Source organism: Drosophila subobscura, chromosome J (genome assembly GCF_008121235.1).
Source record: "Drosophila subobscura isolate 14011-0131.10 chromosome J, UCBerk_Dsub_1.0, whole genome shotgun sequence".
Lineage (NCBI taxonomy): Eukaryota > Metazoa > Arthropoda > Insecta > Diptera > Drosophilidae > Drosophila > Drosophila subobscura.
Genome location: NC_048532.1, coordinates 19,809,213 through 19,834,587, shown reverse-complemented (window position 1 = coordinate 19,834,587; position 25,375 = coordinate 19,809,213). Strand labels below are relative to the sequence as shown.

The 25,375-nt window shown below is 45.8% G+C and overlaps 2 protein-coding genes across 3 annotated transcripts in view; one reads left to right on the top strand and one right to left on the bottom strand.

Moving 5' to 3' along the window:
- LOC117895800 (trichohyalin) overlaps positions 1–25,375 on the bottom strand; it is a 43,019-nt gene that overhangs the window by 15,774 nt on the left and 1,870 nt on the right. The window lies entirely within an intron of this gene.
- Positions 1,927–4,878, top strand: LOC117893635 (glutamic acid-rich protein). Its single transcript, XM_034800321.1, has 8 exons — positions 1,927–2,083; positions 2,141–2,710; positions 2,770–3,204; positions 3,265–3,498; positions 3,554–3,775; positions 3,827–4,069; positions 4,130–4,363; positions 4,713–4,878. The coding sequence occupies exons 1-8, from the start codon at positions 1,969–1,971 to the stop codon at positions 4,811–4,813; spliced, it is 2,154 nt and encodes a 717-aa protein (XP_034656212.1). The 5' UTR covers positions 1,927–1,968; the 3' UTR covers positions 4,814–4,878.

The following is a 25,375-nucleotide window of genomic DNA, read 5'->3' as shown; positions in this document are numbered from 1 at the left end:
AACTACATGATCATTATCCAAAAAGAACTGATCAACGATTCGATTCAACAATCTTTCACTTCATCGTTAGCCTCTCCAGCCACCAGTGACCTTTTGTGTGCAGAGTTCATGTGGCTCCGTTAGCGGGAGAACGTGGCTCTCCTCAACCTGTTCGCCAGTTCCGGCACCAAACAGCCTGTCATAACCATTATGCCGCCCTCCATCAACAGATGGGCTTCCAGAGAACACCAGAACCCCAACCCCAACCCAGATCGTGCCACAGACACTACGAGGAGGAGCGCACAGAGTTCTAAGGCAAAATGCAATTCGCTGGCGTGTGGGGGGCTTAACGGTCCAGCGATTGCCTCCAGCGACTGCAGTCTCGAGTCGCGTCGAGTCAAGTCTCGATATCTCAATAGATTTATCTGGTCTCCTCGGAAACTGGAACAATTTGTTGTGCTTTGTGCCTGTCCAGCCGACGGGGCAATTTGCTGTGGGGGGAACTAGGGAGAGTCAGCGACTTCTAAGGCAATCGGCTGCTCAATCAATTTGCTGCAGGTTTGTCCAACTGTCGTCTGTCGCTCTGTTTGCCGATTTCAGCTGCAAGCTTATCGAATTAATCGTTCGAATTAGCCCGTTTTGGTGGCGGCTGGAGGGAGGGAACAGCTCGGGACAGCTCAATTTGCACTGGTTGCAAGGCTGCATCGCTGCACTATCCTCCGCCAAGAGTGACCACGAGATCGCTCTGTGGAAATTGCGGCAATTATTTTGTTTGTCATCGGTGTAAAAACAACTTGTGAAGTGCACAGAGAGAGGATGCTCCCATCCATCCTCACTTGTTAATTATGAATGAAATTTATGCGACAATGGGATGGGTGTAACCGCAAATGCAACCGCACAAATTTGCATGGCACGGGCAGGGCGGGAGATGTGTACATGACCGAACAGAGCCTTAAACGGTAGCGCTTAAAGGCAGACAACAGATCGGAGCAGATATGGGCGAGTTCTTTGCACAAATGTCAGCCATGAACGCCCACAAAGCACGACCGTTCCTCATAAAACATACACATCATCATCATCATTATTATCATCATCATCATGATCGTAAAAACCATGAAGAGAGAGAGGGTTGGAGGTGGGTGGGAGGTTGGAGGTTGGAGCAAGGCAATTTGTTCAATTGCAGCAGCCTCTGGGGCGTCATACAAATGCGAATCTCTGGCAGATCTACTCGTAGCTGTCTGGCATCTTAAGTGCTCAGAGACTGTACAACTCCTACTCCTAGTTTTCCCTTGCGGTGTGACACAGTAACCTCGTGGCTGGGACTCTCCACTCTCTCCCCCCCACGATATGACTGATTATGCTTCGCGTTTCGGCCAATCCATGACACAGAGTCGGCGGAAATTTGTCATTGCACAGACAATAGCCAAACAGGCAGCCTCCACTTGAAAGCCATCGTCTGTCTGTCTGTCTGGGCTCTGTCTTTGGTTTCTTGGAAATTCATTCAACTGCAAATACTTGCATAACTCATTAGGAAAGATGTACGAGATACGCGCTATTATTATGGGTGAAAAAACTAAGGGGGAAAAATTGTTTAGGCTGTTGGCAGTTTGTCGCGATCGCAAAAGGCGAAAATATTTTAATTAGTTTTCGGGGTGTGGCGGAGACATTTTCAAATCGGTAGCCAAACAATCCAAGCGAGGCATCTCTTTTGTGTTCAGCATAACGGAAAGATTTGGCTAAAGATTTAACGACAGAGAGGAGGAGGTACTAGCAGAAAAATTAAAAGAAAGAAAAGCCATTAAGTAGAGAAAAGGAAAATACTCAAAAAGGGCACGGCAAATGGCAAGTACAGTGCCGTCCACGGCAACTTTACAACACTACTAAACTTTTTTACAACACTTTAATGACAGGCACGAGCTTGACAGCTCAAATTTTCACTGCTTTTACAGTTCTTTTGATTTGTGTACTGCAATTATCGAGTTCTACAAAATGGGTATCTACGAGGACACCTTAATAAAAGTAGTGGAGCATATGCTGGCCCAGAAAAGCATCGAGGTGCAGGACGAGTCGGTGAAACGCTGGATGGCTCGCCAAATGGGCGACAGTAAGTACCGCGGGGAGCTTCGCTGCAACCCAATCTCAACGCAGTTTTCCCCTTTAGAATTGTCGGAAATTGGCACAATGGCTAGTAATTGGGCAAGTCACGCTGGCCGCTCCCAGCCGGGATATTTCGATGTGGAGCGCACCTTTAAGAGCTTGAACATCACGGCCGAGGATCTTGCCGCCGAGGTCAAGGCTAGTGCGGGCAAGCCCATGCCCAAGATCGACTTTCCCGAACCGGAGACGCGGGTGCATCACACGCCAGCCATACCATTGCTGGGTGCCACTTCGGCAAAGGAAATGGCCAAGCACCCAAATGTTCCCAGTTTCCTGCCGCCTTTTCCCGGGCCACACACCTACAAGAGCACACCGATGGTGCCGAACAACAAAATTGATCACGTGGAGGCGCGCGAGAAGATGGCACTGAAGCGACGGCAAGAGAAGGATAACCTCAACGGTCTATACATGCGCATGAAGCCAACTGTGTCCTTGATCAGCGAGCCAACCGGTCGATTTGATTTGCTCGCCTTGGAGCCGCCCAAGAGACCTGCCTACGTGGACGCCCTAATGGCACGCGATCAGAAATACGAAGTTGATATCTACGGCGATAACGATGCGATTCCCGAGCAAGGTAACTCCACTGCCTGCATCCGTTTGAAGTACTTCTCCATAATCTCTACTTTGTGACAGCGCCCAAGAACCCATTTTTGATGCCACCAAAACCACCTGGCACCCCCAAGACGCCCTTTCCCATCGACTTGGGTTTGATCTATAACGAACATAAGGGTCAGAAGTCTGCTGGTGCCCATGACGATTTCGTTGCTCTCTACAATGAAATCTACGGAGTCCACGAACCTTTCAACGAGACCCTGAAAGTACCCAAGACTGACTTTAACTTTGCTACTGAAACAACAACTGTAGCAGAGGTGCAGAATTCTGAGGTAATTGTAGTGGCAAGAAACGAGACTACGAATATCAAAGAGCAGAAGCCCGAAGCAGCGGTTGAGCAGGCTTCCACTTCTGGCTCCGTAGAAAAGGTCCATAAGAGATCTAAGAAGAAAAATAAGAAGCAGAAGAAAGCCAAAGAGTCGAAGGCTGACTTGTTGGGCCGTGTGACCTCTGAAGGTATTTGTGATTGTGATTTCAATGTTTTCACTGGATTAACTTTCTGTTTAGCCATTGTAGATCTAAAGAACTTAGAGCCAGAGCCTGTGCCAAAGGTGGAACAAACTCAGGAGAAAGAGATTATAGCAGAGCAGAAGCCCCAAGCAGAGGTTGAGCAGGTTTCCACTGCTGGCTCCGCAGAGAATCTTCCTCAGAGCTCTCACAGCAAGAAAAGGCGTCCTAAGAAGGACAAGAAGCAGGACAAGAAAGCGAAAAAGTCGAGGGCTGACTTGTTTGGCCGTGCGACCCCTGAAGGTATTTGTGACTTTTTTATTTAAATTTCCTTTCAACGTTTCCACTTTCTGTTTAGCCATTGTAGATCTAAAGAACTTAGAGCCAGAGCCTGTGCCAAAGGTAGAGGAAACTCAGGAGAAAAAGAATATAGCAGAGCAGAAGCCCGAAGCAGCGGTTGAACAGGCATCCACTTCTGGCTCCGTAGAAAAGGTCCATAAGAGATCTAAGAAAAAAAATAAGAAGCAGAAGAAAGCCAAAGAGTCGAAGGCTGACTTGTTGGGCCGTGTGACCCCTGAAGGTATTTGTTATTGTGATTTCAATGTTTTCACTGGATTAACTTTCTGTTTAGCCATTGTAGATCTAAAGAACTTAGAGCCAGAGCCTGTGCCAAAGGTGGAACAAACTCAGGAGAAAGAGATTATAGCAGAGCAGAAGCCCCAAGCAGAGGTTGAGCAGGCTTCCACTGCTGGCTCCGGAGAGAATCTTCCTCAGAGCTCTCACAGCAAGGAAAGGCGTTCTAAGAAGGACAAGAAGCAGGACAAGAAAGCGAAAAAGTCGAGGGCTGACTTGTTTGGCCGTGCGACCTCTGAAGGTATTTGTGATTGTGATTTCAATGTTTTCACTGGACTAACTTTCTGTTTAGCCATTGTAGATCTAAAGAACTTAGAGCCAGAGCCTGTGCCAGAGGTGGAGGAAACTCAGGAGAAAGGGAATATCGCAGAGCAGAAGCCCCAAGCAGACGTTGAGCAGGCTTCCACTGCTGGCTCCGGAGAGAATCTTCCACAGAGCTCTCACAGCAAGAAAAGGCGTCCTAAGAAGGACAAGAAGCAGGACAAGAAAGCCAAAAAGTCGAGGGCTGAGATGTTCGCCGGTTTGGCCAATGAAGGTATTTGTAATTGTGATTTCAATGTTTTCACTGGACTAACTTTCTGTTTAGCCATTGAATATCTAAAGAACTTAGAGCCACAGCCTGTGCCAAAGGTGGAGGAAACTCAGGAGAAAGATAATATCGCAGAACAGAAGCCCCAAGCAGACGTTGAGCAGGCTTCCACTGCTCGCTCCGGAGAGAATCTTCCTCAGAGCTCTCACAGCAAGGAAAGGCGTTCTAAGAAGGACAAGAAGCAGGACAAGAAAGCGAAAAAGTCGAGGGCTGACTTGTTCGCCGGTTTGGCCTATGAAGGTATTTGTGACTTGATTTCAATTTCCTGGATTAAGTCTCTGTTATTCCATTATAGCCTCGAAAGAAGTGGAAAATAAGGAAAACGTTCCGATATCCGTGAACAAGACTCTCCGCGACGGTAAGAAGTCGAAAAGAATGCATAAATGTGTAAATTAAACTCTGAATAAAACTGCAAGCTGGGGCAGAGAGCTCGGGGAATATTACCATTTGAGTGCCAGGCGCTGCACGCGGCGAAAGAGTGCGAGAAAAATTAATTTATTTCAATTACATTTCATTAAGAGCTGCCAACACGTTGCCGTTGCCTCTACTCTGATGGAGTTGCCGCCAGGTGCTAGGAGAGCACTCGCCTCCCCTCCCGGGGCTGCCTGCCACCTGCTGCAGAACAAATGAGGCAAAGGGCACAGGGACCAGAGGCCAGAGTTCAAAGCGACCAAGAGCAGATGCTGATGCTGGCTACCTGGCTGGATGGATGCTTCACTGATTCCTGCTGGCACAGCACGGCACAGGCGGAGTCATGCAGTCATCCTGTGTCTATCACTCTCCATCGTGGCAGAGCCACCGGCAAACGGTAACGATTCCCAAAGTATTAAATAACTTTGTAATTTAATTAACTTTGACGTCGGCATTGCCGTCTGCGTTGCGCCGCTTAACTTTGATTAACGTTTTGCAATTTTTCAACAAGTTTCTCCAGAACTTCTGGCGCACATTCAGGCAGCGACACTCCGAGAGAGTGTCAGCCGGGGAGTGTGGCAGAGTGCCAGAAAATGTGGCAGACTAGAGTGCCAGACTGTAGCCGAAAGGATTGTGACCGTGATTTCGTTGGCAAGCTCAGATTACAAGGGATTTTCAGTCAGTAAAAGTTCTCCCTACCCTCGCCCTTTCCCTCTCGAATATCGAGCTGCCAGACGGGGGTAAATTAATGCAATTAGGATTGGGATATGCAAGGATGTCGGGGCTTAGGTTGGGACTGTGTAAGCCAATACATATTCAGTTTGGATGGGTTACGCCTGATGATCCATAAGCTGAGGATTGCTTGTTGTATTTGGGGCATTAAATTGATTCAATAAATAACTCTAATGATATGGAAACATGACGCATGCCCCCTGTCTGCTGCCCCCCTTTCCTCATCATTTAGTCATCAGCTTTGAATTGGTTACAACATTTCCCGCCGTTGATGATTCTATTTGGGCCAAGAGAGAGCGAGCGGGCTAACAACAGAATTTTACACACAATTTGACTTTGATATTGTGCCAGGGTCGGGGTGGGGCAGCAGATGGTTGAGGCGGGCCACTGCCCGACAGAGCAGGGGCCAAAGATCAGACGTCTGGGGGCAAAGAGGAGAAGGAGGAGAATGGGCGCCGGCTGCTTGCAGGCCAAAATTCTGTTGCCAAATTGTTCCTTCTTCGAGCCATTAAAATGCATAAACACAAACGAGCAGCGGGGCAAACGAATTTGTAAAAATACCAATAAAAATGAAATTACAATTTCTGTGGGGAAATGTGCAATAACAAAAGACAGAGAAGGAGACAGAGACAGAGATAGAGGGAGGAGAGTGAGAGGGGTGATAGGCAGTGCAGAGACGTCAGCGGAGAGGGCGACGAAAGGCCAACAAATGTTGTAACTGAAAAATTGTTGTTTAGAGACATCTCCCGATGCCAATTTCGTTTTGTCATTTTAACCCAGTTTTAACCCATTGCTGGTCGCTCTCTCTGTGTGTGTTTGTGTGTGTGTGTGTGTGTGTGTGTGTATTTATGCCATGTTTATTGTTGTTTTTATCCATTGGCTTTGGCAATTCTTTTGTTGCATTTATTCACATAAAATTCAATTGAAACTGAAAACGAGACTGAAAATTATGGCAGCTTTGATTATTTATTTCGTTACAGCTCCTCTCTTCTGGGTTTTCTATTCACTTTGTATGCCCTATAAAAATGGGAGGCAGCAGGTTGCCAGGCAGCAGGCTCCTTTATCTGATCTGTTAGTGTATGCCGCGCCTCGACCTTTGCGAATATTCCTTTCATTTCTTTTTTGTTGGCCCGCAAAGAGGTCAGCGTGTGAGTGGGCGTAGCATGACCTGAGGCCATATAGTTTTTGATTTATATATTTTATTTGAAAATGGAATAAAAACCAACGGAAATCCAAACGAACAGCGGGATGGGCTGGTAAAATAAATATATGTAAGAGAGGCAGAAGTCGAGAGTTCTGTCATAAAGTTTACATTTTCATTTCCGTTCGCAGGGACATGCATGTGTGTGTGTGTGTGGAGTGTGTGTTTGCATGCGTGTAAGTGTGTGTGTTTCGGCCATGTTATCTTGTTTACTTGTGGAGCCCCTCGACGCAGCGCAGCTCCGAACGAACAAACGACAGCAGCAGGCAATTTTTCATAAATCTTTTGCAGGCTGCCGCATCACTCCCCAGCAGGCTGCAGCCACCCCCTTTGGGGCCACACATTTTACAGCTGCATTTAACCTTTTTCTCTTGACATTCAGCTTAAATTTTATTTGCCGCTCTGTGCCATAAAAAAAGTTCCTTCAGCCGCACTCCCCCGCGATGCTCATACGAGCCGTTTGCCATACAAATTGCTACCTCGTTATAATTATGATGTTTTTATGGTTAACAAGAGGGGGCTGAGGGCATGTTAGGGGGCAACTCTCTTAAGCAAATCAATTCAAGTTCACGCTTCTTATTTATTTATGTACGATGAGGAGATATTTCCTTCTCTGTTTTTTCTTTCTTTTGCGGCGCGTGTGTGAAATTTCACTTTCTTTTCTTCTGTGTTTGCGGCTTCTCCCTCCACCCAAAGGGAGGAGGTATGGGAGGTGCGTTGGGTTCGCCCTTGGTTTATTTGGTTTTTATTATCCAGCGGCTTGGGCTACAAAAGAAAGAGCACAGAGCGAAAACGGAGCGCATGTTTGGCATCTTGTTCCTCGCTGCGGCTCATGTTATTTATGTTGTCTGCCACACAGTGGCATACTCACACACACACCACACACATTTTCGTGAGAGGCAGAAAATAAAGAAAAAGTGCCAGTAAATCGCTCTCTTTTCGTGTTTAGCATGAGAATTTCCCCAAGCTTCAGACTCATTGGGGAATTACAAATTTCCACAGAACAAAAAAACAAACTCCACTCTACGAGGGACATTCCGGGAAACTGTAACAACAGAGATGTGTGTGCATGTGTGTGTGTGTGTGTGTGTGAATATGATTGGTGGATAAAATGAAGTCATTTCTACTACATTTTGTGCGAATTTTGTTGGCCTGAGCAAATAGTTTGGGTAACTGACATCCCTTTTGGGCCATTTTGTACGTGTTGTTGGCACGTTCGCCGGTTCGCCTGCTTTATGGCCGCTTGATTATGTAGCCAGGGACTAACCTAAGGACAGGAAAACCCTAAGCCAACAGCAGCAGCGGAGTAGAGGAGCGTAGCGTAGAGTAGAGCTTTCTCCGTGTGCTTTCTCCGTGCCGTTTGTTACTCGATATTATGTTGGCCATATAAAGACAAGTGTATGCCGTACAACATTATATTTTTAGCATCCCCGCTACGTGCGTAACGTGTTAAAAATAAAACACAACCAACACACACACAGGCAGACACACACACACAGACAAGTCTCTGGCATATTGCGTATCCGCCAGGGGGGAGCTCTGCAAGCGCCCCAACGATGAGGGCCCCGCCCCTTGGCGGCTTAATTAAATTGATTGAATTTGATTGCCATCAGTGTGGCAAAGAACGAAACGGCAGTTTACGGCAGTATTCCCAGCAATTTGGCGCACTTTTGCCGCATGCAACATGGCCAGACAAGGAGAGAGCGGGAGACCTGGCGGGGGGAGGAAGCAATTACAATTTCCCTTGGCTCACCTGTCGGTGGAGGCCTTTATCCCCTCCTATCTCTACATACTACTCTCTGACAACACTCAATTATGCAAATTTTTAGCTGCACTCCGGGACACACCAGCAAAAGGCTGCAATTTCGGCGAAAATACATTTCCAATTGAATTAATAAACCTCTTTCCTCCTCCCGATGGCTTTCTCCCTTTGCTCTCTCTCTCTCTCTCTCTGCCTGCTGCATCCAAATGAAAATATTTTGCTGAATACTTAATGTGTTTATAATGCCAGGCAGCGTGGCAGGCAGCTCGTGAAGATATGCCACGGCATGTCAGAGTAACAACAGCGACAGTAACTGCAGCAGCAGCAGCAGCCTTGTCTTGGCTTTGCTTCCGTCAGTCAGTCAGGAGAAGCTCAGCGAAGCCAAGCCATCTCATTAGCTCGACTCATTGCCAATTTATGCATTCTAAGTGTGTGTTTTCCAAGTTCTAAGAGAGAGCTGACATGGCGTAGAGTGGAGTGTTTAGAAGTCAGCTCATTTGCCAGTTTAAGTCCCCATTCCATGGGTTTTTCATTTCATAATCCCAGCCCACAGAGAAGGGCAACGGAACAATGGTTTTGTTGCACAAAAAGAGTCATGAATGGGGCAAGGGCAGCGCAGGCGCAGCAGCATCTCAGGTTCCACTCACTCAAAAGAGCTCCATTTTGGCCTAGGCGAAAGTTTCCGCAATCTTTTTATTGTGTGGCCACAAATCATTATAAACCAGTAAGGCAAGCGACATTTATGTAAATGCAGTTACTGGAGATACACTAAGAGATCTAATTTCACAGAATTTGGTAGGAATTTTGATTGTTTCATAACCCTGCTTATATTCGCCATATCCCCCGATAGAGAGAGAGAGTATCTAAAAAGATCTATGACCAAAAAGAGCAGCGGCAGTGGCAGCGGCGACCGTTTGGCTCCGTCTCTAATGCGCCCGATGGATGGTATCTCAAATGCTTATCTCAGACGATGCTCTACTCTCGTTGCCGCAGCCACTCTCCCTCTCTAATCAATTTCAAATGGTTTTTCGGGGAGTTCGTGCCTGCCGCATTCGCCGGCTTATCAGCGTTTGGCAATCTTTTTGAAATACTTTTCCATATGGCTGGCTGGCTGCCTGGCTGGCCGATTCATCTTGTGGAGATTAGAGCGCAGAGCTCCCCACAAACGGCCACAACGAGGCCTGTCATCGCCAGCAGCAGGCAACATCCCAGCAACCCAGCAACTCAGCGTCCCAGCAACATGTTGCTGTGGCTTTGGCTGCTGCTTTGCCTGTATGCATGTATCTGCGGCGGTTGTCAAGAGCGCATCCATAAAACTTTTATTGCCGCAGGTCATGAGGCAGCCCATAAATATGAAATATTGAAAAATATTTCAGAGAAAGTGCGGGGGGATTGTATAGGGAAAAGTGTGTTCGCTTCACAAGTGGAAAATGCATTTGGCTTAAGCACAAAAATGTTGATTGTGCATCTGTGCGTGTAGCGGGGGGGAGCAGCTGTGGGATGTTGCAGCGATCGAAATCGGAATCGGCATCTGTGTGTGTGCTTTGAGGTTCTGTTTATTCTCAATCGAATATGTGTCGTGTGCCATGAAATGGATGGACTCTTAAGTTGCCTTTGGTTTGTCGATTCACAGAATTTTCATGTATTTTTCGTTCTCTACAACGTTGCACTGAATATTCCCCAGGTCCCTCAGCACGTTTACCAATTTGAATTCAATTTGCGGTGCACTCCAAAGGGGACACGACTCCGAACAGCTCCCTTGACCTTTGTCCCCTTCTATCTTCGAGACAATCTCGTTGGCATGAACTTGAAAATGTATTCCCTCCCATCCCCCCATGGTCTGGGCACTAAATTTAGTTGTATTTTTGTACATCGTTTATTTATATGCCACACAATCCGATATTTATGCATCTTGACATCTGTCCTTGAATAGTGGGGGGGTGGGGAGTGTATTTATAGCCCTGCTAATTGCGCTCGACCTTTTGTTGTGGCAGTTTCTTGTGCATTTTTCATGAGCCGTTCCCAATTCCATGTGGCCTCGAGTGTCCCGGGTCAGTGCTGCATTTTTTATGCACTTTAATTGAATCATTTTCGGAACTGTATTTGTTTTATTCGGTTAATGGCTAATGGGTGCGAGAAGTCCATTAAAATTGCATCGATCCGGCAGAAGGAAAATGTCATCAATATTGCAGTCATTAAATGCAGGAAAATCGAATTTTATGTGGTAAAATGTGGTTAATAATGGAAATTATGCATCCAAAATTATTTCAACTGTGGGAAATTCTCTGCATTCGCAGAGTGGAAAACTCTGGGCCCTGCATTCAATCATTCAGTGGGAAATGTTGCATGTCATTTGCATGTCGAGCTGCGAGGTAGGACATCAATCACGGCGTGGAGACCTGGCCCAAAACCAAATGGCCAATTTATAGTCCCAACGTCTAGGACCTTAGCCCGCACATGCAGCTGACATGTTTTCCAACAGATTTGACAGCTGCCCGAATGTGTTTTTGTGTGTGACATTTTATACATTTCCCATTTTATGCTGCCGCCACCCACTCGGACGGAGCGGACTCTCTCAGGTGTCGTATAATTTCGATATAAATATCTGTAATAAAAGTGAAGAATAAAGGAAGGGAATTGATTTACGCACACATGATGCCAAATGCATTTGGCTCTGGCTCTGGCTCTCATTTCAGTGCATCAATCCCTGTGTCAATGTGGTCACAAAATATTCCAACATCAATGGAAAATATATAAAGTTTAACCCAAATTTCGAATGGCAAAGAAAATGCCAGCAAAACCAAAAATTCCTGTTCTGAAAATGTTGCAAATAAATCATTAAAAATGTGATGGATATTCGTACAATATTTATATACTCTTATTTCTGAGAGAAAACAAAGCCACATGACACAAACGAAGGCCTAAATGATTGCTGGTTGCCATAAATTGAAAAGAATTTTTAAAGCCTACCAAAGTTCCTCGGAAAAATAAGAACAATTAATTGTCAATTAGAAAGGCGTGTGGGGGAGGTGTCGGTAGGCTGTCGCAACAAGTGTTTGCCCTTCTGTATATATAGATATATTTTGTTCTTTTAAATGGAAAACCATCCGAGTTTTGCGTGCCGTTCCGTACGCTTTTGCTCTCGTGGATGACTAATTTCGGGTACAAAAATAGCGTCTAGGAAAACTGCCAAGAAAATTGGCACGCTTCTTGTTTCACACACCCCAAAACGGAAAGCATGGGGGGAACTGCTGCCAAACAATCGGGGAAAAGAAAAGTGTGAACCAATTAGCTAGCTAAATTATGGTGAAAAAGCCTCAAGATAATCTGCAATAACCCCCAAAGATCTACATGGGGTATAAGTGCGTATATATACACACAGATATGGACCCGTATAGTTGTGGCAAACTCTTTGTGGCGAGTGCTGTGGCGAGTGCCAAAAACATAGATGTTGCATCAACTATTTCGCCGTTCAATGTTGGTGTGCGAGAGCGAAAACCCATTAAAATGGCAACCGAAATAGAAACAAGAAATACTTGATACAATATTTAAAATAAAATAAAATATGTGCACATTTTCACTTCATCTAACGTCACATCACGCGTTGGATATAAATTAGCGACATTCTGCAAATGTATTCGGATTTGTTTTATTGTCAGCAAAGAACTCAACAAACGGCGAATTTCGTATGTTATTTTCATCATTTTTATGCTGGTGTTTTCATAAACAACATTAGCTGAATCACAGCACTAGCCAGCGCAATCTATTCGACAGGTTTTGATGTCTTTTCCATGAGCTTTAATCAAAAATTGCCAGAAATTACGAGTATTCAATGGCAGTGGCAGGAGGCACTGTGGTAATTTCCCTAAGTGAAGCCCGGGGGCACGTAAATAAAAGAAGTTTTGTGGCCAGCCTTTGGCTGATTTTATGATCATCCACATGCAGCCGCCCCCTGGCCCATGCCCCCAACATCATCCTCTGCCGTCATTCCCAAGTCAAGGAGTGAGCGACTGACATGCGAACTTCCGTTTGGAGCGTTTCGGGGTGCGGGGGAAATGCAAATAAACAAAAGACCAACGTCAGAGACGCTCCCCCTAGTGGTACTTCCGCCCTGCAAATGTGTAGGGGAATTGATTTTTATGGGCCGTAAGTTTGGGATATTTATGCAGCCACAGCCCACGGGCCTACCCAGCATTATAATCCACACACAGACACACACGGATAACGAGTGTGCCGAATATACCGAATGTAGCAGGAAGCAGGAAGAGCACTCGAGATTTGTTTATGGCGAATGGCATTGCCAACTAGCGCCGGGCAGCGGCACCAAGTAGTCCTAGCAGTGGCATAATCTGTGGGGCTCCATGGGAAGTTTGTGGCATCTTTAATGGAACATTAACATCTGCAGACAGCAGCACCTAAAGCAGCAGCAAGAAAAAATTAAAACTTAAGCAGCGGCGGCTTGATTATGCCTGATGGCGGCACGGCCCGGCCCGGCTCGGCCCGGCCCTGATGATGGCAACACAAGAAAGAGGCCAACAAATTGGCCACTGGACCATGGCCGAAGGGGCCGCGCTCGCCTCTCCACACAGCAGCAGCCTTACATTTTTTTTCCTTATAGGAATAATTTTCTCTTTTTTCTTCGCTTTTTTTTTTGCTTTTGCCTTTCGGGGGCTGCCTTTTTATGTATTTTAATGCGCGAGCATTAACAGCCCAAGAGTTTGGCTTTTCTTATTGCTCATTTGCACAATCGTCCGCTGTCCGATGTCCGATGTCCACTGTCCCCCTGCTGGAGTGGATCCTGCTGCCGCTGAGGGAACAACATTATATTTATTTGACTCACAATGAGCGATGGCACTTTGGGCCAAGCGGAAAACCCCTGGAACAGCCAGACAATGACAATGCTGGGAGGGAACTTCTTAAGCAAGAAAACCCTCAGGAACTTCCTCAATGGAATGCCCTGATGGATGCAGGATCCTGTGCCCGCTGTGCCCATATAAGTCTCTCAATTTCACTTTCTGTTCAGGGTACATTTCGTGTCGCTTATCCCGCATTCATTTGTGGCACCCTCTTGGTGCCGCCTTTGAGCCTGGCAAATGGAGAAGGCCTTCCGCTCTTATGGGCGCAAAATTTCATAAAAATTCAATAAGTTTTTCTCTTCAACTGAAGTTGGTTGCCCTCACTCATATTTGCCTTTGCCTTTTGCCCCTTTTTCTGGTGAATTTCTTTACTTTGTGCAAGCCGTTCTCCTTTTTTTCGTGGTGTGGAGTGAAGTGTGGCGGCTTTTCACAAGTTTTAATTAGCCGCATTTTATGCAAACGCATTTAAATCAACAAAAGTAATGGGAGTGAGAGTAGGGGCAGGGGCAGAAGCTACTGGGGGGCACCTATCGTTAAGGCTACTCGGATATTTTCGCATAGAAATCGCTTTGGGTGTGAGAAAATCAATTAGCCCGCCGCTCGTAATGGACAATATGTGTGCACGGCGGGTATCCCGCTTCCCGTATCCGTATCTGCCTCAGCATCTGCATCTGCACTGCGCTGCGCTTCCGTTCTTGCTGTTCTTCGTCGCTTGTTTCCGTTTCCTGTCTGCACCGCTCCCTTTCCATTGCCCCGCCACGAACCCGTTCATTTGTTTCTGATGACTTTTGTCCTTGTTCGCCTTCGCCTTTGGGCGCAAATATTGAAACAACTGATTAGTTTGAGTGGAACACGACGACTGCTGGCTGCATGTCCTGCATGTCCTGCATGTACTCCCAGCTGTGTGTGTGCGTGTGTGTGTACTCCCTTGTGCCTGCGGTGTATCCATTACGACAATGCCTCAATTTGCGAATAATTAGATCGAAAAATATTCAGCCAGCCCCAAAATGGAATTTGAATTGAAATATTCATAGACAGGCGGCAACCAAAATCGATCCATGAAAAATTCATTCACCCAACACACACACAGGGCAGATGACTCGTACTGGGGGGAGGGGGGGCTTGTTACGTGTTGGAAAATTGCATTTTCTATTTCCTTGTAATTATATTTGCCATGCAAATGTTTTTTTTGTTGTTGTTGGCTCGGCTAACATGCTCCCCAAATGGCTCTGCAGTTGGGTTCGTCCTGCTCCAGGCATTTGGCATCTGGGAATAGCTAACTTGCCAGCCAAAAAATACTTAAATGACATTTGAGTTGCAGACTTTGTCCTAATGGAATCACAATTTCCCGCCCACACACACACACAACATAAAGTCACACACACACACACACACACACATCGGGGACTGCCGTCACACGCCACGGAACCAGAGAGAACCAAACCCATGAGGGTCCCTCGCAAAAGTTGAGCGAGAGTAAATTCTTGTTGTCTTATTTAACTGCAAAGTTGAGCGCAAATAAACCGATCTCCCCGGGTGGGCGTGGCAGTAAAACGTCGCACAAATTGAACTTAATCAAATTGCCAAAATGTTGACAACCCAAAAAGGAAGGAAAAAAGAGGAAAAAAATGAGTGTACTTCCACGCTTCGCTTTTGTTTTTGCGCTTCAACTTTTGGCCAACAAGTCTCCACCCTTAGAGCCATGGAAAATTGAAATGTCTCTTCGGCTTGCTAGTTATCAACAGTTTTAGTTCTTTGTTGTTCGAGACCTTTTCGAACTTCGATGAAGCAGAAAATATGTGCAAGTATTTCCTGTACTCCATACCCGAGGCATAACTTAATTAAGAGCCAAACCGATTAGCCAAAACCAAGTGAGGGTCAATCGGAGGGAGGGGCGGTCTGAAGTGGCCAAGATAAGCACCGAAGGACCATTGCCATGGCCATGGTGAAAGTTTAGTGCCCGAGGAAAAACCCTTAACCAAATGCATTTCAGTTTGGAAAATCCTGAAGCATTTCCATTTAACTGCAATTTATTGTTGTCGAGGCTTTTGTGCTGACCCACAAATTATGCAGAATGCTAAACTCTGCAGGGAAGTTGCTCTCTCTCTCTCTCTCTCTCTCTCTCCTGCAAGCTAATTGAGTTGCTGCAGGTGGAACAGGCACAGAGACACAGGCAAACAGCAATGAAAGTCAATTAAGTGGCTAAACCTGGCAGAGAAACATCTTCATTATGGTGCTGCCGAGTCCAACGATTTGAATAAACGCTGAAAAATGCACTGCAAGTGACCCAATTAACAGAGCGGCAGGAGCAGCACTCCTCGAGAGAGCAGCGGCAACAATCGCATTAAACGTTTAATTACAATGTCCCTGGCACAATGGCGACAGACAATGGACGCCGCCGCCGCCGCTGCTCTCTCTTTTTCTGTCTCTGCCGTGGACTCTGCCTGCTTCCATCTTTGTCTTATCTGGGTGCCACTTCCGCTGCTAACAAGCATATCCTTTCCGGCCAGCTTTCAGAGTACCCAATTCACAGTTCACAGTGCACAGTCCCCAGCCCTTTGGCGCCTCAAAGTCTGAATGCTGCTGCTGCGCCTCGCAGTCTACGCCGCTGGGGTGCGGGGCCTCAAAAGGGATTTCAGCAATTTGCGTTTTTCTTTCTCTTTTTTTGTAGACATATTTTTTCTGCCCCACTCTTTTTTTGTACTGCTGGTTTGTTTGTGCTCATCGACGGCTCTCGCACTGTGTTTTTGTGGATTGAGTGGCACTCCATTGTTGACCTCCTTCAACAACAGAAGCCCAGCTAGCCAGCAGCAGCCCCCGAAGCACCCACCTAGAGGCCAGCTCGTACGCACTTTCAGCACTCAACTGGGTCAGCTCACACATGGATAGAGATATGGGAATGGAAATGGAAATGGGAATGGGAATGGCAAAGGCAGTGCAGGCCAAAGGCAAAGCAATCTCTGAAGATCCACAGATCATCGTAATTGAGTGAGAAAACGGGCCACAAAGAAGTTGGACCCGAGATCATTGCAAACGATAAACAAAAGCTGAAAGCTTTGATGGCTGTTAGCTTCATGAATGGAATAATTTTAATGGGAAATTAAGTAATTACAGAGGGACCCGAGGCATTCCCTTAGCTCTCCCCTGGCAGCTGCAAGTCTGCACTGAAATCTGCATTGTAAATGACCCCAAAGTGTCTGATTAGCTATGCGACATGTGGCCCGTGCAGTCAGCTCCCCCGTGCAGCCAAAGCAAACCAAATTTATGAGCCTAATTGGCTTTGACCAAAGCTGCAGTCGGTTGTGCGTGCGTCCACAAAGCTGCCATATAGCCATGCAGCCGCACACCCAACCAAACATACAAATGCTGCCATATCTATCTGTGCGTGGGTTTGCCAACTTTAAGGCAAGCAAACAGCGCGAAAACACAACAACTTCATTAGCGAGCGGACTGGGCCCGACAGCCAAAAAGTGAAACAACAACGTTCCCATTTTTCCGGCTGATTGACTGATTATGGTCAAGTGTTTGACTGCAACACGCCCGCAAGCCCCCACCCAGCCAGCCACAGTCACAGCAACACCCCGCCTACTCCCCCATGGATTGTTTATTAATTATCGTGCAAATTTGAAATTTATTTATTATGCACACGCCGTCGTTGAATTGAGGATATTTTATGCTTCGAGTTAATTTTTATTTTCGGTTTTTTTGCATTTTGGCTTTTGGGTATTTCAGTGTTTCGGCATTTTGGCATTTATTTATTTGTGTGTACGCTCTGCGATCGCATTTTGTTTTGCTTAATTGCGCGTGGCGTGGCGTGGCGTGGCGTGCACGCGGCGTATGCGTTATGTATGGCATCGCGCACAAACGCACTGGCAGACGAGCGGACAGACGGGTGGACGGGTGGACTGGGTGCAAAATCAACAAGCGAGAAGCGAGAAATAAAATTGCTGAAAATATCTTTCTGCCAAACGAACACAAAATTGTTGCCGCTGTTTGTATATCGAATGTGGAAATGCATTTTTTGTTGTATTTTTAGTTTAAGGCATAGAAAATGTTGCAGAATGGAGTTCAAATATTTACCAAAGGCATTCAGGGCATGAGAAGCTTACCTGCAATGAAAAGAACAAGAAACATGAGTAAAAAATAGTCTAAAAATCAGTAATTATATAAATTATTCAAAACTAAAGCACAAAACCCAATTGGCAGCCGAATTTCTTATAAAAACTCAACCCAATTCTGACTTTGCTCAAGGCTAAGACTCGGCTCTCCATTGGCTCGCACTCCCCCCAAGACTTCACACTCCATGTGGGGCTGGGCTCTCAATCTTCGCTAAAGACTTCACTCCATCAGCATCATGTTTTTGCTTGGCAATTTTTTTGCTGTCACATTTCCGCTAAACAAATTCAAATTAAGCTTCAAAAGAAGCGTCAGCGAAGAAGCCTGCTCCGTGCTGAAGATCTTTGCGTGTTCCTCTCACTCTTGCTCTCACTTTGCCACTGCAACAAATGGCTTGTTGTCAGCCAGACAATGCTCGGCAAAAGTCTATGGCAGCGGCAACTTTTCTTTGCACTGGATTTGCAATGTCGAGCAGCTAAACAAACAAGCGGAGGGGCAGGCGGCAGCTGTGCTCAAAGAAAATGAAAACTAACAAAAATAAATGCACAACAAAAGCGACAAATGGAGGGGGGAGTGGAGTGGAGTGTGTGTGTGTGTGTTATACACATTTTTTCGCTTTCTCCGTGCACATTTTTCAATCTTTTTTTGCCATTGCTTCTGGCTTGCCCGTGCAACATTTTAGCATTTCCTTCTTCTGCCACGCCTCTACTTGAGAATGTTTCGTGAACTTTTTCCACACACATGCACGTGCACAGGGGAAGGGCAACGGGGTTAGGAGTGGCACTGCCACTCGCGCTGTTGCAAGTGAAATTGCATTAAAAATGCCAATGCAGCCGCTGGCATTTGATGCAACCTTCTGTTGCCCCAACCACCTGCCGCGATGCCCTGCCTGCAGCTGTATGCTGATTAAATTAGTTTTCCACGCAGGCAAATTTCCACCGGTTAGAATATAAATAAAACATATAATAAATATGTTTGATTTTATATTATTTAATGTACGAATTAGATGACAATCAATTTACCATTAAATTCCACAACAAATCGTTGAACAGAATTCTAATTGGAAACAGACAAAAAGGCGGCAACAAACAGGCCACAAAAATATGAATTCCATTTGCCATACTCGAGGGGAAATGAGGATCCTTGGATTGTTTGGCAATTTGCATAAACAGCGGACAGCTTTTTGTGGCTGCCACCGCCACAGGCGATGAAGGGGGGGGACTGGCAAAGATTTATGTGCCTATGCGAGTGAAAAACCGGCGCCAATTTATGCCGGAAATTGTTCGCCACATTTTTGGTATTTTCATTTGAAATTGAAAACATATTAAATGCACATTAATTTCGCATGTCAAGAGGAGAGCCAACGATGAGGACTTAGAGAGTGGGAGGTAAATAAAATTCTAGGAGTTGCCGGCGGCTAAAAATAGGAGCAAGAATTTCGCATAAATTCGCAGACGTATCTGCCATATGTGGAGGTGCCACGTCAGCCATTTCCAGGTAATTAAATTGAGCCCCATCTTGACCTTAAAGTTTCCTTTCTGATAAACTAATTTCACCCGCTTTAGCCACGAAAGATAAGATCCATATCTTGAGAGCACCAGAGGCTATCTTATCGGCAGTCGGAAATGAGAGCGCTACTTGGAACATTATCTCTGGCATCAGTTCAGCTGAGGTAGGTCCATTGTGCTATGTTCTTGCGGGTCCTATCATCATCTCTGCATCATCGAGACCGTGTCAGCGCCATCTTTGCCATCATTTTAGCATATTTACGACCGTGTTCATTTGCTGACGCAATTGAATTTATAATGAGCGGCCCCAGCCCACCCTAGACGCAGCCCAATCCTAATGTATTACATCATTAATTCTGGTCGTGGGTGGGGGTGCGGAGTGATGGCAACAAAATTCATCAAGTGGCCAACATTAAATACGCAAAGTTGATTAATTTTGTTCAGGTTTAAGACCGACTTTATGGCCACTTCCCAGCCACCAGTTTGGGTTAATTAGAAAAATAGTTTGACACCTCGTAGGGCAAACGTGTTTGTTGTGTGATTAAATCAATGCGAAGCCTACCAAAAATGATATACCACATCGGTAAGAAACAAAGAACGAGATGGGGAGAGGCTGAAAGCTCAGACAGTCGCTGATTGAGCGGAAGACAAGCTGCCGCACTGGCGACAACTTTTTGGTCAACTTTTCTGTGGCTCGGCTCTGTGGACCCCCGAAATGAATCCAAACTGAAAGCCCATAAGGCAACAATGTGTTCTTGGGGCTCTGTTTTCTTTAAGTTTTATCGCTTTTTATCGTTCGTTTGGCCTGACCACATAATTTATTTGATTTCTTGAGCACGATCGCTTATGATAAGGGGCGGGAGGAGGGAGCATTGGTTGGGTTCGCGTTACAGTTCTGTTTGTTCTGGCTGACATGATCTTGTGTATTTCGCATTCCGTACGCATAAATAAACTTGAAAGTTTTTTGGTTTTTTTATGGATTTTGGGACAGTTTTTTGTGGCACTTGAGATGAGCTTGGCGTCCAAACCTAATTGGCATTTTGAGCGGGGCCTTCTCTTTCTCCCTGTGGTTACTTTTCCTCTCTCCCTGCTGGCGTCAACGCACCCAAAACATATTTTATATGGCTTCACCATATTGTTCTTGACAAAAATTTTGCATGTCGTGGCGAGGCGAGGCGACGCTTTCTTTTCGGCTTGTGTCTGCGCAATTATAATGCTGCCATATCTGCGGGCGGGGTGTGAGGCGGAAGCCATAAAAACAGATTTTATGTTCGCAATTTGAAAGTTTTTCAATTTGTTATGGGCCGACTGACTGACTGACTGTATTTTAATGCTCTTTGAAGGTGTGCGAACGAGCCGATTATGATGTAATTCACACCTGAGCCTCGGGTAATGCCAAGCTATGCAAATAAATTCTTAGGGCTTTGGTCATCGATTCGTGTAAGCTTCAGGCAGTTCCTGCTGGGAAATATCATCGCTAAATGCTTCCCAGAAAGCTACTCCCCATAGTTTCTCTCTGTGTAGCTATGCCCTGAAATTGGTTATGGAGCAGTTCTTGAAAAATTACACAAATCATGCAAGCAAACGCCATTCTGCCTGTTACAACATATTTTCACAGCTTTGGACTTTGCTCCGCGCTTGCTGTAAAAGTGATAAAAAAAATATAAAAATATAAAAAAAAGAGCAAGAGAAAGACAGAGAAGACTTCCCAGAATGACACTTCAGTTTAATGAACCGCCAATTCGCGACAGTCTGAACATAACCGAACTGAACCCGCGCTGAAAGGCAAGCAGACGCGTCGCAAAATCCAAGCCAAAACTCAAATGTTAAAGTCAGCGAAATCCAAGAACCAAACAGCCAAACAAGCGAACAAACCAGCAAAAATGAAGATGAAATATTGTATGTTGAGTGCTAAAGAGCGTGGTAATTCCCGGGGTGGCATGTGCGGCCACCTAACTGCCGCATAATTAAGACTAAAAACCGCAGAAAAGAAAACAATTTGCCGCTCGATGGAAATTGTCAAGCGGTGCAGAGAGTGGAGTGTGTTCTGAGGTCAGTTTGGTGCTGATGCTGCTGCTGCGGTTTTTTGGTTAGCAGAGTTTTCCCAGCTCAACTGTGCGGCATTAAAGAGAATCCGCTTTGAATCGCAGGACCCCATAGAGCCCAGGCCAAGCCCCAAAATCGGTGGGGGCCCATCAAAAGCGCAGCTGGAAAGCCAAACATCGACTTAATTAGGGTTATGCCTCGGCTGCAGCTTCAAAAGGAAAATATTTAATAGAATAACAAAAAGGAAAACTCCTGCTGCTGCTACTGGTTCTGTGCTGCTGCTGCTGCTGCTGCCTGTGTTTGAACAAAGTCTGGGGCAACGGGGCGTATGCGCACACAAAAAGCTGAAAGAGTGAAACTTGTATCGCTGCCGCGCCTTAGAATAGGCCTTGGGTCAAGGACGCTATCTAACCCGTGCCCTTTCGCTCGTATTAAACATACAGGAAATAAAGTTGCAGCTCTGTTGGGGCAGGCCAAATGCCACAAGCAAGTCGATTAGATTGTTAGCGATTTATAAAAGTGCAAAAAACACACACATAAATGGCATATAGAATGTGGAATGTGTGTGTAGAACATGCTGCTTCGATGCTGCTCAATCAACGAAATTAAAGCTATCGACGACGCCGTCTGGTCGTCATTTCCCCCGCTAATGTCAACAATTTACAATGCATCGACATGACAGGCAGCGTCGGCGGCGGCTCGGGCTCCGACAAGCGCCAGTGTCTCTACTCATCGCCTCATCATCTGGCCAAGCCAAAGCCCAATCCCCAATCAACCCAAACGCTCGGCGCTGTGAGCTTATTGCAATCGTAATGGCAGGCCGTTTGTTTTCAAATTGATTTTTATTACAATATATGGCCTATAATTTGCCACACAAAAAATAAATATTCAAATTTGAGAGCCTCGCATGTAATGGCGGGCATTAAAAATTCATTCTACATGAATGATCATCAAGTGAGATAAATGAAGAAGAAAGAGGAAGCTGTGCCGAGCATCGATACAACGCAGTCGCCACAAAAACTAGTTTCATTTTCGATCAGCTAAATCGCAAATTCACACACAATTAGAGAGCTTTTAGAATTTAATTATAACGACATTTAATATAGCTGAAATACCAGCCTAAAGTTTAGAGTGTCAAGCCACATCGGAATCGTTTCAGTTTTTGTTCAGTCTCTGGTTATGGAATCGAACCCTAAGTTTGCTCCACAAAAAAAACTAATTATAGAAAGAAATACTCTGAGCGAATCAGTTGATTTCCCAAAATACTTTATTTGGCCCGGGCTGAAGTCAAGTGGAAAGCATAAAAATGCGCAAATTCCAGGCAATTTCGAGAGAGATTCCTTTTAGCCACAACAAACTCATAAGTGGGGCACAGCCACTGGGAGGGTGCGCTGGGGTAGGGCTGTGCGGGGAAGACTATGTTTTTTATGTCTAACCGTTGACCGCTAATCTAATCGGGTCTTATCTGTTTGCACCAGACTGTAGAATGTAGAATATACATACATCGTGCGGGAATGTGGCTCAACTCGGTGGGAAAACAAAGTTTTAAAACGATCTGCGAGTGGGTGAAAGCGGTGATGGGGGGGTGGGTGCGACTCTCATGCAATTAGCGGAAATTGCAAATTAATAATCATGTCTCGTGTGGCTTCCAAGGACAAAAGCTAGCACACACGACACCCACTTAATGGAGGGAGTTAAGGGTAAGGCACAGGTGCGCAGAGCGTAGCCGCTGGCGAGTGGGTGGGTTGGGCGGCGAGTGTGGGTGATTTGCGGTACAAAAACCATAACAATTTGCCAGCGTATGAAAAATGTATGCGGGGCAAACTTTAAATTCATTACACACACGCAAACAGTCCGCAACCAGCAGGGAGAGAGGGCCACACAGGGATAGAGGTACAGTGGGAGATAACATGTGAAAGGGCGAGCTAGATGGAGGAGAAAGTTAGGAAGAGAGAGAGGCAGGCAGAGCGTTAAAGGTAAAGGTAGTGCTGATGGCGATGGCATGGTGACAACTTTTCCTCACGGCAAAAACGAGCGCTGGACATTCGGGCAGTGAGACCCGACCCTACCCTACCTCACACGCCCATTTGTGTGTGTGTGGGTTGGCATGCGTGCCCATTCGCACTTTCAATAGAATCTCCTTCGTCTCAGATAAATAGAGAGATACGACACTGCCACTCCCTCCCCTCCGGCTGCGACTTTGCGCCGCTTCAGTTGGTAATTTCGAAAAGAATTCTCGTGCCTCGCTTCCACATACTACACGTATTTACGCTTTTATCTTTGTGGCACATTTAACCATCCCACCCACTCACCCCTCCTTAAGCGCTGCTTCTTTTTTATACAATTTGTATTTCTTCATTTCTTCTACGAGTATTTGGTGCTTCCCTTCTTCATTACGACTCTGCACGTGTGTTTGTGTCCCTGTTCGTGTTTTGTGTTAACCTTGGCCAAAAGCATTAAAACCGTGCCAAGTGTCGAGGAAAGCCGACTCCTTCTGGCAGCAGAAGCAACTAGAGGTGGCCAAAGGCCCAGGCGCTGGACAACTGGACATTTATTGGGGTGCCGCCTGCTTTTGCCCTCGCTCGCTCTCCCTTCTCCCACAGCACATCTGCCTCCTTGTGACTCATTTGAAATTCGGCAATGTAGCCAAGTGTGAGAGTGCCTTCTGTGTGTGTGTCTGCAAATCTACTCAAAGTGCAAGGTGTTTGAAAAATAAGGTAAGGCAGCAGCGGAGTGCAAGTTCAATGCAGGAACTTCGACAGATCGTGCAAGCCACACCTTAAGGGTATGAAAACACCCTGCTGAAATGTAAGCTAGTTAGTGCTTAGTGCTCGAATTTAGTCATTCGTTCTTGCTGGCATATTCTTTTGCCAACTTCATCTGCCACTTTCTGCCTCTCGCTCTCTCTGACAATTTCTTCTGCTACTTCTTCAACCGCATGTATCTTAATCAGCTTCTAATTTAGCTTCTGCTACTCCTGTTACTTCTTCCATTCTGTACTCCTGCTTCCACCTTCGCTTCTGCTGTCTGCTTCTTCTTTTTACTGCCCCTCTGCCTCTGCCTTCTCCCTGCATCCTCCTCCATCTTCTTGCTTATCGCACAGAAACTGTTGCATTTTTTATGCCGTTTTATTTCATTTTTATTTTTATGCTTTTGCCAAAATGCTTTTTTCCTTTCCTTTTTTTTCTCTGTGTCATTTTCTGCTGTTGTTTCTTTTTGGCTTTCTGTCTCGCATTCTCACATCCCCTCCCTCCTCCACACACAGAAACACATTTAGAAGTTTATCATTTTGTCTTTCTGCCTCTTTCTTCATTTGTTTTTATGCTCACGAAAAGAGCATTATGCGCCTCCAAGGAGGCTTGGCAGATCTTCGTCGCAGCGGAGAGCAGCAGTCCCCAAGCAGATATATTTGCATAAGAAATGTTTAATTAATTTTGCAGATATTTTCGAAAGTTCAGATAAGATAAGCAAAAATCTCTCAACATGTGTTTTTATTGCTCGTGAATTTATTTGAATAGATCTAACTTCGAAACCAGTTTTATTTTTATTTTACAGGGTAGCTGGCAGTGCGACTAATCCTCTCAATCAACTCCACGCCTTCTCGTGGCTGCCACAGAATCTGCTTTTGTGCTCTGGCTAATGTCTATTTTCTTGTATTTCGGTTTCGTTTTCTGCATTTCGGCATTTTTATGATATTTCTCCTGAATGCAGGGCCCTTTCTCTTCCCTTCCCTGCCCTTTCCTGCTTTGTTTTCCTCTTTTTTATCATGGGATATTTTTTTGTTGGTTGGGATACAAGTATCTTTTCCTTTTTGCTGAATAAAGAAATGTATTTTTATATGCGCCATGTCGAGCACCTGAATGGAGTGGCTACGAGTCGGAGGGTGGGTAAGAGCCGGGCCAGGGGCAGAGTGGACAGATTCAGGGTCCATTTGGTTTGCTTTTTGGATACACTTTGAGCGAGGGTACTTTGATTTTCAACAGAAGTAAGTAAAGGGCATCTTTTTCAGTGAGAGCAAATTGTAATCGAGGTATAGAGCCAACAAAACTTGGACTTAGTTCTATAAATATCATAAAAATGTTCCATCTTCAGCTTAAGGGTATCAACATCTGCGACCCTCCATAGCCAGCATGTTCCTATCGTGTTTTATTTATGACCCTCGAAAAAGCTCTTCGTGCATTTGGCTAAAATCAGTCGCTCCGCCGCGGAGGAGCCTGCCTGCCTGCCTCTGTTGAAGGTCACTTCGAGGCTTGGAACTGGCCGCCGACCCACCGCTGCCCCCACCATGCTTCCTCCACTCCCCTCCCCCGAGCAACAACAAATCGA